The 16,367-nt window shown below is 40.2% G+C and overlaps 1 protein-coding gene across 1 annotated transcript in view; it reads left to right on the forward strand.

Annotated features, from left to right (window-relative positions):
* Tph2 (tryptophan hydroxylase 2) overlaps positions 1–16,367 on the forward strand; it is a 97,371-nt gene that overhangs the window by 32,738 nt on the left and 48,266 nt on the right. The window contains exon 7 of the mRNA XM_010617503.2: positions 4,122–4,257. Coding sequence (XP_010615805.1) covers positions 4,122–4,257 — 136 coding nt within the window. The remainder of the gene's footprint in view (positions 1–4,121; positions 4,258–16,367) is intronic.

Consider the following 16,367-nt stretch of genomic DNA (forward strand, 5'->3'; position numbering starts at 1 on the left):
ACATCATGTAGCACAGTTACATTTCTTGAACAGAACATTTTATGGTAAAAACATGGGGAAGGGCAAAGGGAAAAGCCTGCCCTGTTGTGCATTGTTTCCTTACCACTGTAACAAACTACCACAAACTTTAGGACTTAACACAAATGATTACCTTACAGTCCTGGAGGTCAGAAGTGTAAAATCAAGGCATCATCAGGGCTACAACCCTTCTAGAAGCTCTGGCTCTCGCCTCTTCAAGCTACCAGATCTGCCTGCATTCCCGGGCTTGTGAGCTCTTCCTACCTCACTCTGATCTCCAGCTTCCACTGTCACATCTCCATTTCCAACCAACTTGCCCTTGTGACTGGAACAGTTGTACCTGGAAATCTGGGGTATTTTCTCCATCTCAAATCCTTAAAGTAATGGCATCTGTGAAGTCTACGCTGGCAAGTGAGGTAGCATATCCACAAACTTCTAGCTTTATGACACATCAAGTCTTTTCTTTCTATTTCACTGTCACAAATTGAAGGTTCCCATTCTTTTTTCACCTTGATGCCTGTGTTTTCTTCCATTTACTTTCCTGCCTGCTGCTTCCACATACATTCCTGAAACATTACTTTGCTAAAACATCGCCTTAAACATTTCTTGGGCCGGGGATTTAGCTGAGTGGTTCTGTCACCTGCCTCGCAAGCACAAGGACCTGAGTTCGATCCCCGGTACCAAAAAAACCCAAACATTTCTTTCTTCTCATCATGTCTGCTCAGAAATGCTCAGTGGTTCTCCATTACTTTTACTTGGATTGCCATATGTTTTTGGTAAAGGACTAGTAGATAGAGGCAAAATCTAGCATATTATATGGTCCTTCTATAGGCACTTACATTTGTCCATTTTAAAAAAATATAAAAACCATACCCCCAGGATATACAAAAACCAGCAGTGAGCTACATTTGGCCATGCCCGAACTGCTTAGCATCAGTTCAGGGCCCCGACCCAACCTCGAAGTTTGTCTTCTGTGGCAACTGCCCTGAACATACCCTCTCCTCTCCTGTAGGCTCTCAACATGTTCGTGTAACCTCTGACCCTTACTGAAAAAATTCATCTCTTCTCTGCCTACTCAAATTCTACCTATTCTTCAAGACTTCGAGCAAATCCTATTTCCGCCATGAATTCTGATCCTAACACACCATGACCTCTCCCTGTAGTTCCATTCGCTATCATGTGTGTATCAGGAAGGGGATATGCTCAGCTCACGGTGCTCCACTGACAGCCACACTAGCTCGGCGCTGTGGCCTGTGGTGGAGGATCCTGAGTTTGCCCATTATCTACTGCACAGGCCTTGTTACTGAGAAAAGAGATTGAGAACCACTGATCAGTATCACTTAATTAGTAGCTAATTACGTGATGCTTTCTGTTGTTGTTTAACTAGATTATATTCTCCCTAATGGCTCTGAGAGTCATGTTCTTTGTTTTATAAAGAGTTACATGCATACTATATATTTACCTCAGGCTCCATTGCTTTTATATGGGGCTTACTTTTTACTACATTGTTTTTAAACCCCAGTAATTAAAGTACCATCTTGTATTTTTTGTCATATCTATCTTCCAAATTAGTATTTTCACGAGTATCAGTATGGAGTGGTTTGTGTCACTCACTGGCACATGGCAAAAATATGTAAGTGTATGATGTTTTAATTTCTTTTAACTGACCAACTTCTAAAATACCTAATTTATTTAAAGTGTAAGTGTTTAAAACAATATCTACAGACTCAAAGTCCTTGATATTATTATATCATATTTTTCTAATTTACATAAAATAAAATACATAATTATTAAAATAAAAAATATGCCCCTCTGCGTACCATCAGTCTTGTCCCACAAGTGGGATTACTGGCTTAATTGATGTAATATATATAAAAAAAAGAAAATATATTTATCTCTTTAGTACTCAGAGGGGAATAATTGAAAGAAAAAAGTTTTGGAATGAATATAGTGCTATTAGAATTATGGGTCTGAGCACGCCTGAGAGCAATGTTATTTTAATGAATGTATCAGAAATCCCAGGGTGGACTTTTTTTTTTGTCTTGAAACAGGGATTCACAATGTAGCCCAGGTTGGTGTTGAAGTTGTGATCCTCCTGCCCCTGTTTCCAGAGTGCTGGCATTGCAAGGGATGTCACTGTACCTGGCAGGGTGGACTTGTTCTATAAACTTGGTTTTTGCCTTTTAAGGCCATTTCTAGCAATTCTAAGGTGCTCTTCTAAGAGGTTATGTTTTTAAAATGGGAAACTGTGCAATACTGGTATCAGGTATAAGAACAGTCCTTCTGGACCATAGGTTAGGTGAAATATGCCCCAAACAAAGAGACAAGTACTACATCATCCCACTTATATATGGAATCTAAAACAGCAAACGTATAGAAGCAGACAATAGAATAGTGGTTAAGGGAGGTGGAGAGGTCTGGGCAATAGGGAGATGTTGGTCAAATGGCTCAGTGTTGCAGTTATCTAGGATAAATAAGTCTAAAGACCTGTCACAACAGGATAACTACAGCTAGTAATACTGTATTGTATAATGAAAATTTGTTGAAAGAGTAGATTTTTTGTGTTCTTAACATACATACATATATGTGAGGAGATGGATCTATTAGCTGGACTGTAGTGCTGTGGATAGTTAGTCTTGAAAACTAGAGGTCAAAAATGCCAGCACATTCAGCCTATACTTTTTTACCTGCCTCAGAGTAGCCATCAAGCAAGAGAATAGTGATGGCAGGTAAGGCAAGGATAGCTTGGCTGGGGCTGGTGTTTCTTTTTTTCTTGTTTATTTATTTATTTTCTTAAATCTTTTTGAGTTTATTGGTGCTTTTTAAGTGTATATTACAGTTGCATTCGTCATTGGGCTCTCGTATCCTTACATGACAGATCTTGGTTCTCATTTCTTCCCCATACCCCTACCCTCTCTTCATCCTGGGGCTGGTGTTTTTGACCTCTAGTTTTCAAGGCTGATTATTTTTCAGCAAGGTCTTATTTTCAGGCAAAGAGGGGGAATCATTGCACTATGTGTATGTCTATCAAAACATGTCTTATACTTTAAATATATAGTTTTCACTTTAAAAAAGAACTGCTCTTGTGCGAAGAGGACAGTGTAAAGCAGCCATTACAAAGTACTTGCCATTTTTTATAAACTATATTTAAAAATAAAAAGAGTGCTGTGAGTTTTCTGGACCTTTATGGAACGAAGCATGAGCTAGCCTTCCAACAGAGAATACCAATGAGCTGCAGCCTACATGGGTTGATGGTTTAGGGCAATTCCCTATTCTTTTTCTTATTTGGTTTCTTCTTACTGCAAGTCAGTAAAGTGTGTAGTGCTTCAGTGTACCTCTTCAAATCACAGCAGTTAATACAGCATCACAAAAAGGATGAAGGAGTTAGGCAATATCGACATAGCTACAGTGTGAACAGAGTCCAGGACGCTAGTGAAAGGCTGTGTTGGCGCTGTGTTGCTGTCAACACCCACATGGTGAGTGCCTGAATGACTCTTTTTTTTTCTTCATTAAGTTTATTGGTCTTTTTAGGTATACAGTAGTTACATTCATCATTGGGATCTTTTACCTTTACATCCTGTCTCTTGGTTCTTATTTTTTCCCCATCCCCTGCCCTCCTTTCACCCCACCCCACCCTTCACTATTTACAAAGACTTTGTTTCCACTTTTTCCTTTTATCATATTTTTTTCTTTTTCCTATTTTCTTTCCCCTCCCCTTCCCACTTCCCCTACTCCTTTAAAAAGAAGCTGGGTAATGTATTCCTTAGACGGTAAACTTCATTTTACATTGTAATCTTCCCTTGTGTCTTTGAGATTTCTTATCCTAATTTGGCTCCTGAATTTAAATTCTTAAATAGTTTTTTCACCTTTCTTTCCCTTTAACAAATGTCTTGTTATTCTAGAAGCCATTATTTATGAGTATATTTTAGGTATCAGAAGCCTCAAACAATGCTAACTGTTCACAGGATATGTCACCCAGTGGTCAAAAGTGTTAAAATCTTGATTACTTTGTGGAACACCCTTATAAATAGTAGGGACCCCTGTGTGGGCCCATGGTTCTTGTCAGAGTACTATTTAGTTGGCTCTTTCTGTTGTCTCTTTAGAGCGCTCTGGCTTCATGGTGCGGCCCGTGGCTGGCTACCTGAGCCCAAGGGACTTTCTGGCAGGACTGGCCTACAGAGTGTTCCACTGCACTCAGTACGTCCGGCATGGCTCAGACCCTCTCTACACTCCAGAACCGTGAGTATCTATATTCAAAGCTATGCTGCATGCAGACTACCAAACTGTAAAGTGGTCAGTGCTTACTCCACTTGAAAGTGACTTAGACCCTCTTTTTCCTGTAGAGTAATTTCGTCTCCCTAGCCAGGGAGAGTCACCACACTCAAAGGATCAAACTCCTCAGTGGAGCATGTGGGGCTTCTGATATTCTTTTCTGGCTCATTGCTCTGACTTAATCCAACATTGAACCTCTGCTTCATCAGATCTTCATTCCAAATGAGGAAGGGAAGGCACAGAGGGGTAAAGTAGAGATTGACACACAGCTAGGACACTAGGGTCTCTCATTAGGTGGCCTCCAGGTCCAAGAGTTCATGTAATACCAAATCATTACTAACCCCTCTCTCCTTTAATTTTTTAAATTTATCACCCTCAAACATAGAACTCTTTGCCACATTCTTTCTGTCGTCTTAGTTTCTCTTTTTGTTTGTTTTTTTTGAGACAGGGTCTCATTCTATAGGTCTCACTCTATAGGTCTCACTGATCTTAAACTCATTACGTAGCCCAGGCTGGCTTTGAACTCATAGCCTCAGCCTCCCGAGTGCTTGGATTACAGGTGTGTATCACCCCACCAGGCTGTTGCCATTTTAGTTTCTTGAGCACTCCTCCAATCCTTTCCGTCGCCTCCAGAAAGCTATGACGTTTGTGTCATTTTTCTTGAGAGAATCCTCATTTGTGGCTTTTACCCATTCTTTCCTGGACAAAGGAAGAGCAAAGAGTGGGCAGAGGAATAGAAGGTGGTGCCACATTGCTATATCACGGGTGGACAGCAGAGGGTAAGCTGAGAACTCCTGTGTGTTAATCGTTTGGCCTCTTCACACATGGGATTGTACAGCCTCCAAATGTCAAATACCCTTCATCCTACTTCTTTGCTGCTTTTAAAAAAACAACAAGCATTTATGTGCTTGGATTGTTTGGTAATGAGACCGCAGAAAACACCCCTGCTCACCTGGATGAATGGGGGAGATTGCGGTCAGTGTATATTCAGATAACCGGTCAAGTGTAAATGCTACGTGAAGTGCCGGTAGGGTCTGGGAAGACGAATAGAGCAGGGGGAGAAGATGGAGAGACATGCATGCTGCCTTTTTAGATTAGGTCTGTCAGGATAGCCTCTTGGGGAGTGACATTTGATTAGAGACTGGAATGGGAATAATTCAGGGTAGAGGATTCTAAGCTAAGAGAACAGTGAAAGCAAAGACCCTAAGGCTGGGAGCTGTCATGGGTTCTCTGCCCCCTTCACCTCCATTCAAATGAGTGCCAGCCCACCTAATTTTTTTTGCCCACTGTTCTTCAAGCCACTCAGGTTATCACGTTGCTTATGACGCTGTTTTACTTGAATAAGCTGGTGATTAATGGGCTGCCAGGGTCTTCACTGGGAGCAAAGAGCCCTTTGAGTTTCAACAGTTAAGTAGCTGATGGAAGCAGAAGTAGGCAGGGATTAGAACCGAGTCTCAGAAGCCCCTCTCTACCTCTAGGCTGACATGAGTCACTGGCCAGGTGGGTCCCTGCAGGGCCACTACTTTATTTTTCAGCTCTATTCAGCTTCCCTGAAAGTGTTTGCAGGGTAAACAAAGGTTACTTATAGGACTCAAGACATTTGGGAAAGAAACGCTTCTAGAGTGGAGCAGTGCTCAAAGGAGCATTGTCAGAGTTAGAAAAGCAATCTGTAAATCCAGCCCAGAGGGTTTACAAATGGCCCTGTTTACAAATAGCAGGCACTTTGTTAGTTCCCTTTGAATTACTGGCCCTCCTGAGACCTGTGATAGCGTGCCAATAGGTATGCAGAGAGAGAGGGCGAAGAAATGAGATTTTTAGCCACATAGGTCTATAAAATTTTGGGATAATGTGTTACATTTTACCAAAGTACTTTTGGCCAATTCATTCAGCAATATTTATGTGCAGTGTTAGTAAGGAGGTGCAGTATGTTTAAAGATGAATAAAATATACTAGCTTAAAAACGTTTTTTAAAGCAGCTCTCATATTGGTAGGGGAGATGGAAACAAATAATGAGGAAAGAGGGAAAGACTCTGGTTGGAGTTGTCATTAGATGTGTACAGAGTGTTAAGGAGCACAGAAGAGAGAAAAAGCCCAAAAAGCTTTTCAGTGAAGCTATAATCTGAGTGGGGAATCTGGAAGGATGAATAGAGATTTCATTTTTGGACAAGGCTTGGTGGGAGGAAAGGAAGGCTATCCTAGTTAAGCAAACAGGAAGTGCACAGTTGTGGAGGCATGCAGAAGTCATCAGCGAGCAAGCAAGTCTTGAGAGACCATAATGGCTAGGGTACAGTTTATGTGATAAGGATGAAAAGTTTCTTCAGGGTGCATTATAAATGGTCATTTGTCAGAGTAGGTCTTGGAGACTTCATTTTGCGGGCACCAGGGAGCTATCCAAGGTTCTGAAGCATGCTCAGGTAAGTGTATTTGAGAAAGATGACTGGCCGGCAGGGCTGCAGAAGTGAGAATGATTGAGATGGAAATCGAGTCAGGGATTTCACATTACAGTAAAGGATTATAGTTTAGAAGACATCCTGCTAGAAAGGTCAATGGGGTAATACAAGAGTGCTTCTATTTGATGGTCTCTTAAACCAATAGAGATGAATTAGCAATATTTGGTGACTATAATAGGGATCCGGAGAGGGTGGATCCCTAAGGTAACACTAAAGTTTTTATTGGAAAGATGAATGGGTAGTTATTTCTAATAATGATTGAGAATATTGGAAAAGGAACCGGCTTGGAAGGAAGCGGGTAGGAAGGAAGAAGAGAAGAGGAGGACATGGGTTTGGAGCATGTTGTCCCAGAAGTATCCCTGGGTGGGACCTGCAGATGAGAAAGCCCTTGCTAGGTGGAAACACAGGCTGGGAGTTCAGAGTGAATTCATAGCTCCAACAATAGAACTGAGTTTAAAAAAAATTCCTGGAGTCAATGACCATATAGGATAAGAGGATAGAAACTAAGTCAGAAGACAGAAACACTATTTTTGTGACTTTTACAACATTCATCTTTTTAAAATTATTTTATTAACAAGTAATACATACACATGATTCAGAATTCAAAGGGCACTACAGGATATACTGTGAACAATGAGTTCTTTTGCTGCCATTGTTCTCTTGACACTTGGTTCATCCTCTCCAGAGGCCACTACTGCTACTAGTTTTTATTGCATCTTTTGGGAAGTACACTGTGAATACTAAATTCTTTGTAGAGGTCCCTTTGATTTGTTGTCTATTACAGAATCCTATGTCCCTTCTCAGTCTCATAGCTTGACTCTATGGGCACAATCCTGGAAGTGCTGCTTCCTACCCAAGCACTTTCACAGACATTGTCTTTGTAATGAAATCCATTTTCTCAATTGAAAACCAACAAGAGGGCAGATTCCCCAATTTGTGGAGTTCAGCTTGGCTACTGTGTTGGGTCATTATACTGTGCTTTCAAATAACAGCTCTCAATTACTGAACTGTGATAGTAGCAGCAGCACTAATGAGAGGAAAGGTAAGCCATGAAGACCCAGGTAAAAACAGGAATGAAAGCAGCAAAATGACATCTGAAAAAAGAGATTTCATTTCCCTTCTTGGTCTGGACAGAATGTCTTTTACTGTCACAGTTTTCAATACAGTTTGGGTTTTAAGCATGTGTTTGGCTTGATTTTTTATTTTGTGTTTTAAGAACTCTGTTCCCCAACATGGACAAATAGTGGGACTTGAATTTAAAAAGTGATGGGCACATGGGATTGGTGCCCTGGGGGAATGTTTTCTAGCCTTGAGGACAGTAGCAGAAGTCCTAGTAAATCAGTGTCCTGGAAAATTGGTGAGTCCTGGTTTTCCTGGTGGGAGGAGTTGCTTTTCCTTTGTTTATGCCTGGGCTGAAGATCACTGGTCTGCTAGGAGAGAGATCCTGTTGTGCTTTCCCCCTTAGAGCAGTGCCCGAGGCAGTGATTCTGCTCTTCAGTGTTGCCTAGCTTCATGCTTTGATCAGCAGTGATCTCAAGCAGTGTTGTGACTAATCAAGTATCGATGTTTACAAATGATTTCCTTTACAGAATATCCGCTGTGTCAAATTCAAGGTTACTCCAGTAAGATCATCCCTCTCACTTACTGGAAGGAGGGAAGGATGAATAGTTTCAAGTTTCACAGGCACATGGTTGTCACCCAGCATTTGTATAGGGGGAGAAAAAAAATTGAGAAGTTCTACAATCTTACTGACTTGCTCTTTGTTTTTCTGGTGAAGTCCACTGTGGGCTGTGCCACGTTGTGCTCTCTGGCCACCTCATCCTCTTTTAGAACAGTTTGTTATCCTTGGTTCCATTGACATTTTGGGTCAGACAGTTCTTTGTTTTGGGGGCCTGACCTGTGCATTGTAGGATATTTAGCAGAATCGTTGGACTCTAGAGTACCCTGGAACACACTCCCTCCCACTGCCAGTGGTAACAACCTAAGATATGCCGTGGGAGGTGGTTAAGAACCACCGTTTGACAATAGAAAAATCTGACCTGTCACATTCACATTGACAATCATTCTGCCAATAATTTCCTTCTAGAAGCCACTGTAGACTTTGTTTCCTTTTCAAAACACAAAACCTGAACATATTATTCCTTTGTTTAATTTCTGTTAGAGAAACAAAAGTCTATCCATCCAGCCATACTGCCTTCTCTTGGCCCTTTTGAAACCCTCTGCTCCGGCCACACTGGACTTCTTACCATCCCCGTGAGTTTCCTGATTTGTGTCTCCAGCCCTGTGTATAGGTGGTTTATTGTGCCTGGGAAGACTCTGGTGAACACTTTTGAATCCTCTAAGTTTAAGTTCAGTTGCAACCTTCTCTATGAAAACTTTTCCAGGCAGTTAGTTGTTCCTGTGGCACGTTGCCTAACTACTACGTTAGCCTTGACAACATTGCCAGGTAATTATTTATTGATGTGTCATTCTCCTTCATAAGACTGCATTGAACTCAAGGATGTGCTCAAAGCCAATAATAATACAGCAACAAGGGGATGCAGACTGATTGTGGAGATAGAGGAGGAAGTGAGTTGCGAGTGGACAAAAACCCTGAGTGGCTGTGCCCACCAGCAGGTGCCAGGCTTGAGATACACTCAGAGTTTCAAAGCTGACTGAGGTATGTGGGGGAGTAGACGCTGCAGGTCTCTGTGAAGTCCCATAGCAATGGGAGCCCTTTCGGAATGACTGCAGTCCTGTGTTGAATACTGGCCTCCACTCATCCAGCAGCTTTATTTGATTTCAGGGGCTGAAGCTGGGCACCTTCCATGAATAAGGCATTTTGTTTTACATGCCCAGCATCTACAGGAAAACCTATAGTGCTGGAATTTTGGGCACCAAAGAAAACTAAGAAATTAATTCACTTAGACCAGAATAGCATTCTCTTCAAATCATACCCATTATGCTTATTTATTTTGCTTTTGGGATAAGGATAGTCTTAGGAATAAAACAATACTTGCTGTGAAGCTCAAGAAGATGATCTAGCTAAAGAATGTGAAGTTTATCTTCATTGTGCCCTTATTAAAAAGAAAGAGAAAAAATAAGTAAAAGAAAGACACCTGTCTGTACTTCATATAGTGCTACAAAAATCAAGAGTACATTTTTTCCTTCTTTGACTAACATACTTTAAATACAGTCATATCTAAAAGGTAGAAAAGATCTTTGCCCTACCTGAAAAAATAATTCACCCTGTCATTTTCAAAATTACATTTGAACTACTTAAATATTACATTAAGAAGAAATTCTGGTGGGGCATGGTGGTGCACACCAATAGTTCCAGCACTTAGGGGGCTGAGGCAGAAGGATTGCTGTGAGTTTGAGGCTAGTCTGTGCTACATAGTGAGTTTAAGGCTAGCCTGCACTGCATAGTGAAACCTTGTCTCAAAAGATAATCCCCTCCCCACCCCAAAGAAATTCTATGAGGTCGGCAACTCAGCAATGTCTGGACTGGGTGGTGTTTCTTGCTTAGGCAGAAGAGAGGACCAGAGGTAGAAATAGTTCTGAATTTGTCTCTAGAGATGTTTTTTGTGGGATAAAGATAGATTCAAGGGCTGGTTCAGTTCAAGAAATTCTTAGGCACACAGAAAATAGAAGCAAGTTGATGGCAAGAATGTTTCTCACTGTGTTGTATGAATGCTTTAGCTTGGTCTGGTCTCTAATATCAGACTTCTGGTCTCAGAGAGACCTTTGGATTTTCTGATGTTGTATATATTCTACTCCCTATAGCTCCATTTTAGTTCATGTGACTTTTTTTTTACTGGGTACTTCCTTCAGGGGGGAAATGTGGCCTGTATGCTCCATAGTTTTTATAACATCCTCTAATGTGTTTTGTGCCAGGATGTTGAGTACTTGCTAACTGCACTTGCATTTGCACATTTGCTTGTGAGTGTGGTTTGCAATTGTACCTGTGGTCTTTATGTCCAGTGATACCTTAGGAATGCAGAGCTCTTTAATAAGAAGTGCAGTTTAGTAAATGCATATTCTCCTGGGCAAAAGTAACCAGGAATTTAAATTATTAAAAATATTTTCTTTAACATCATTGTTTGAGATCAAGCCAGTACAGTGTCTGTGTTTCCAGAAGAGAAATTGCCGAAGCAACAAAGCAATTTTAAACTGGAAATTTCTTTTTTAAAAAACCGTAATGCAATGAAAACATTTGAAAATACTCATTCATTCTATTTTATGTTTCAGATATTGTGTTTAACAAACTAGTAACAAAAATATACTTAGTACAACACAGTATAAGCTCATCAAATTAAATACTTGTAGGTTCAGGGCTGCGTTGAGATAGCTGATCAGTCAGAATGTACCGGTGGGTCTTAGCTTCTGCTCTCGTGTCACTTTTCAAGTCCAAGATGGACTTTCACCACTCACAACACTACTGATTAATACTGCCATGTTTATTACCATAATACAACTAAATGCATTTGCACTAAGACAATCCATTTTTGTCACAGCCGAACAGTTTAGGGGCAATTAATGTTATCTTAAAATACAACTGTGTTAAAATTTAGAACAGGTTTTGCAGTCAGGTGATTTTTTTAAATAATTACCACGTTTCAGTTTTATAAGAAAAATAAAAGTGAGTTATTTCTGAAAATATTTTTCATCTGTTTTTAAGTAAAGTTAATGAATTTTATGCTTAGCTCTTGCTTATTAGAGCAGAATCCCCTCTAAAACTGACAGAAGATGTCCTTTATTTTCTTATCTTGTTGCTCAGACATTAATCCCCGTTTGTTAAGTAATAACATCAGCAGGTAAAGACACAGGCTTTCATATTTGCAAGAAAGGTTGGCTGCTGCTGTCTGATTGAACAGATGCTTCACACTAGGCCTGTAATGAGAGGAAAAATACGATCTCCTTGCTTTTCCTGACTTTCTCTCCTTGCTCCCATCTGAGAGATTCAAGGTATGCAAATTTGTCTGACTTAAGCCCTGGCCATCATGGATGGTTTTAACATTGGGCCTTCCTGACGTCAAGTCTGGGCATGGTCGCAGTGCAGAGCTGGGAAGATGAACTGGAATCTCCCACAGCTTCACCTTCACCCCCATGAGTGCTGTTTAGCTTAAACTTGCTCTTTCCCGGAGGAAATGCAAGGTTGGTGCCAAGCCTGCGCAGCCAACTGGCTTCCTCCACAGTGCTGTTATCGTTCTTGCTGTTCAGGACTGTGGAGCAGCATCATTACCAGCCATTCTCAGAAAATGGTGTGTTCTGGAAGCGGATTCCATCGGACCTCCTCTTCTGCTTTTTAACCCAGAGCTCGCACACCCAGCTTAGTAGCCATCTCCCTGAGGAGCAGTTTGATTTGGGCTACACCTGGAACTTTGTCATTTCTTCCATCCTTCAGCATAAGTACTTTCAACAACCACTAGCACAGTGGTAGCAGCTATGACGAAGTTGTACCCATGGGGACAGAAGTACATATGTGCAGTAATGTTTGTTATTAAGATTGCTGGGCACTATTTTAAGTGTTTTCTATAGTTGAACTCAGTTAATACAATAACTCCCTGAGTTTTTAACTATTATTATTCTGAGTTTATGTGTGAGGAAGTGAGGCATGGAGAGGTTAAGTAATTTTTCTGAGGTAACACAGCTGGTAAGAAGAGGACCCAGGATTTGTAGGCTCACGCGTATTCTAGGTTAATACCAAACACTAACGCTCTAAATTTGCATGTGTACCAAAGTTAAATAGTTTTTTTTTTTTTGCTTGATTTTTTAATTATAAAGCTTATGTGATATTTGGAGATGACACTTTTTTTTTCTTTTCTTTTTATTGAGTTTATTGGTACAATCTAGGTATACAATACAGTTACATTCATTATTGGGATCCTGTACCTTTACACGATAGGTCTTGATTCTCATTTTTTCCCTTTGTCCCTGCCCTCCCTTCACCCCCTCCTCTCCTCCGCATTTACAAACACTTTATTTCCATTTTTTCAATTTCTCATATTTTTTCCTCTCCCTTATTACCTTTCCCCCACCCTTCCCACTTTCCCTACACCTTTAGCCCTTTACTTCCTATTTCACATTATTAATTATCTCATTAGGATCTTGTATACTATTATAGTTTTTCACACCAGAGAAATTATTCGGTATTTCAGTTAAAGAAATCTCTGTATGAACATTAAAAATAAGGAATTCTAACATAAAACTAAAAAGGAAAGAAAAAGAGAAAAAGCAATGATGTAAGATTAAAATAATCCTTAATTCTGAAGATGAAAATGGTCCTTTAACATATTTAAATTGCTTTTTGCTCTTGTAGTCTTATCTTATTCTTTTTTCCCCATTATTTAGAGAATACTTTTATTAGTTTCTGTAATAAACCCATGTAGATATGACCTTACATATTTAGTACACTGCTTTACCCCTGTACAAATGGAAAAAAAAATTAATATTTCTAGACCAATATCGCTGTCAATTTCTGTACAATGCCAACTCAACACAGTAAATTGGGATAACTTTTTTGAAAGTTGACACCTTTAAAGTTTTCCAAAATTAAAATTATATATATATGTATATATATATATATATTTATATTTATATAAAAAAGACCAATAATAGCAGTATGTTACACATCAATCTCAGCAACAGCTCTTCCAGGTTCTGCAGTCATCTGAACAAAATTATAGACATTCAGCACATTCCATTAAAAAAACAAAAACAAAAAAACAAAGAACAGAATAATCCCAGAAAACAGGAAAGTTCTGTTGCTATTGTGGTACCTGGCACCATTTCTTTTTATTAGCATCCTAATCATCATCTGGAAAGAGAACATTCTAGAGTAATATCATTAAAAATAGCTCAGATAAAGCACAGTCCCTACTATGTATCATAAAGCAGGTACTAGATATTTTACATTCACAGAGGTATGATACAGTACCTTCCTACATTAATAATACTAGAATCAGTTTTGGTTTGAAATTTACTTTGTCTGCAAATAAGATTGCTACCCGTGCTTTTTTCTGAGCTCCTGTCACATGGAAAATTCTTTTCCATCCTTTCACTTTCATTCTATGGGTTTCTTTTTGCACTAGGTGTGTTTCTTTTATGCAGCATATTGTTGGATTTTGCTTCTTATTCCATTTTGCCAGTCTATTTCTCTTGATTGGTGAGTTGAGGCCATTGACATTGCTGGTTATAACTGATATGACTGATTTATTATTGTCATGTTATTGGCCTTTTGTTGACTCATTTTAATTTTTCACCTTCTCCTTTTATTTTCTTGCTTTGCCTATTTGATTTGCTCTGTTGGGCCTCATGGTGTTGTTGCCTTCATTGTCTTTTTCTAGGATCTTGTTTAGAATTGCTTGTAGTGCTGGTTTAGTATTCATGTAGTTTCTCAGGTGTTCTTTGTCATGGAGGTATCTTATTTCCCCCTCCATTTTGTAAGAGAGTTTTGCAGGATACATCAGTCTAGATTGGAGGTTGTTCTCTTTTAGTACTTGAAATATCTCACTCCAGGCTCTCCTTGCCCTAAGGGTTTGTGTTGAAAAGTCTGCTGTGATTCTGATGGGCTTTCCTTTGCATGTGATTTGTTTCTTTTCTCTTACTGCTTGTAGTATTTTGTTCTTCTGTTGGGTTTCTGGGATCATTATTATATGTCTAGGTGTAGATTTTTTTTTGATTTTAGCTAGTTGGGGTCCTATATGCCTCAGTTATCTGAATGTAAAATTCTTCCCCTCTGTTTGGGAAGTTTTCTGTCATTAATTCTGTGAACAGCTTTTTAAAGTCATTTGTATTTTCTCCTGCTACTTCATGGATTCCTATCAGTCTTATGTTATTCTTCTTTGCATCATCTAGGAGTTGTTGGATCGATTTCTCATGATCCCCTACTGTTTTTAATAGACCTCTCTTTTCATGGTCCCTGACTGCTATCTTATCTTCTGTGTCTGAGATTCTATCTTCGCATTCTTTTATTCTGTTGTGTACACTTTCAATGGAGTGTTTAATCTCCTGGATATCTGTTTGAATCTGTTTTATGGATTCCATTCCTTTCCTATGTTGGGCATTTATTGTTTCCATTTCTTTCTTATGCTGGGCCTTCATGGCTTCTACCGTGGTCCTGAGCTCATCTATTTTTTTGTCAGTTTCTGTTTTAGAGTCTCGAATCATGACTTTCATTTTGCTCACCATCTCTATGGTTATCTGGGAAATTATTTCTGTTTTGAATTTTTCTAGAGCTTGATTGATCTGTTTTGTTACTTCCTGTGCATTGAGTTCAGGGTGTCCTGGTGGTTCACTGTTGGCCTTTTCATCCTCATTTGCCCTACTGTTTGCCATTGGTGAACTGGAAGTCTGTCTTTGTGTCTTGCTTAAGTGTTTTCTCATTTTATTTTTGCTGTGGGGCTGTCCTTTTTTTAATCTCTGGGTTATCACTGAAATCTTCTTGATATAGTTGTGCCCTAGCTTCTGGGTCTCTAACGACCCACAGACATTCTCATCTTCATATCATCAGAGAAAACAGTTCATTAAATTAACCACAATCCTTTATCCCAACTGATACAATCAGCAACACATTATGATCAAGCACAACTTGGAAACTGACTAGTGGTAGTCACTAGTCTATCACGTTTAAACCATTTAAATTAAATTGAAATCAAGAAGAAGTCCAGACCATGTCTGCAGTGAACAGACTTTTCAATATAGTATAATTACCATTTGGGATGGGGGCTCAGACAGAGCTAGGACGCAAAACCCCTGATCTCAGTTAGCTGATGGCTGAACTGACCTCGGGCTGCAAGGCCCAGATTGAGTTCCCCAATCCTTCTGAATGGTTGAACTCCACACCGTTCTACTACAGGTTTCCCCACACCCTTTCTTTAAAGATGTTCAAAGTTGGGAACTCAGAAAAATACCCTTTATGACCACCTCTGCCTCTGCAGAATGGGTCCAAAGACTAGCACAGTCAGGAGGTTTGAGAGTGCCTGCTGGGGGGGTGGTGGTAAGGGGAGTTATGGGGCTACCTCCGGGCGGGAGAGGGAGTGGCTGGAGATGACACCTTTGTTTGACGGCCTTGCTCTGCAAGGAGCCAGGAATTCACTGAATGCCTGATGTGCCCCACGGACGGGCTGGTGCTGTGCTGTCCCATTCAGACTTTGACCCAACCACTGCTCCTCTTTGACCCCTCTGGGCCTAGCAGTCCTGCCCCACTTATGAGGAGGAGCTATCTCTGGTGTCCCAAGAGAAAACGGGACAGGGCCTCACCACGGAGACAGTAATTCAGATAGAAGACTGCTGTGTACAACACTGCGGCAGGAGGACCTGAGACATTTTGGTGCCTGGGAATCCAAGACCCGCCCTCAGTTCGCAGTGTGACACTGGCAAGCCATTTAACCCCTCTGTGTGAGGGATCATGAAATAATGCTTTGATCTTCAGAGAGAAGAAAGGCTGGATGTAAATACCAAGTAGGTCTACTCTTCCTCAGCCCCTCTTAAATACCTGTGGAGGCTGATGTGCCTCATAAAATTCCAGCACATCCTTAGTTGCAAGGCCACTTTCCTAGACCTGGACTCTGTTTTCAATCATAATATTATGTCTTGTTTTTGTGAAGTGCCTAAAAGAAAAAATAACCCCTAAGACTTTTTTAC

Source organism: Fukomys damarensis, unplaced genomic scaffold (assembly GCF_012274545.1).
Source record: "Fukomys damarensis isolate Sample0158 unplaced genomic scaffold, DMR_v1.0_HiC HiC_scaffold_15, whole genome shotgun sequence".
NCBI classification, from domain to species: Eukaryota; Metazoa; Chordata; class Mammalia; order Rodentia; family Bathyergidae; genus Fukomys; species Fukomys damarensis.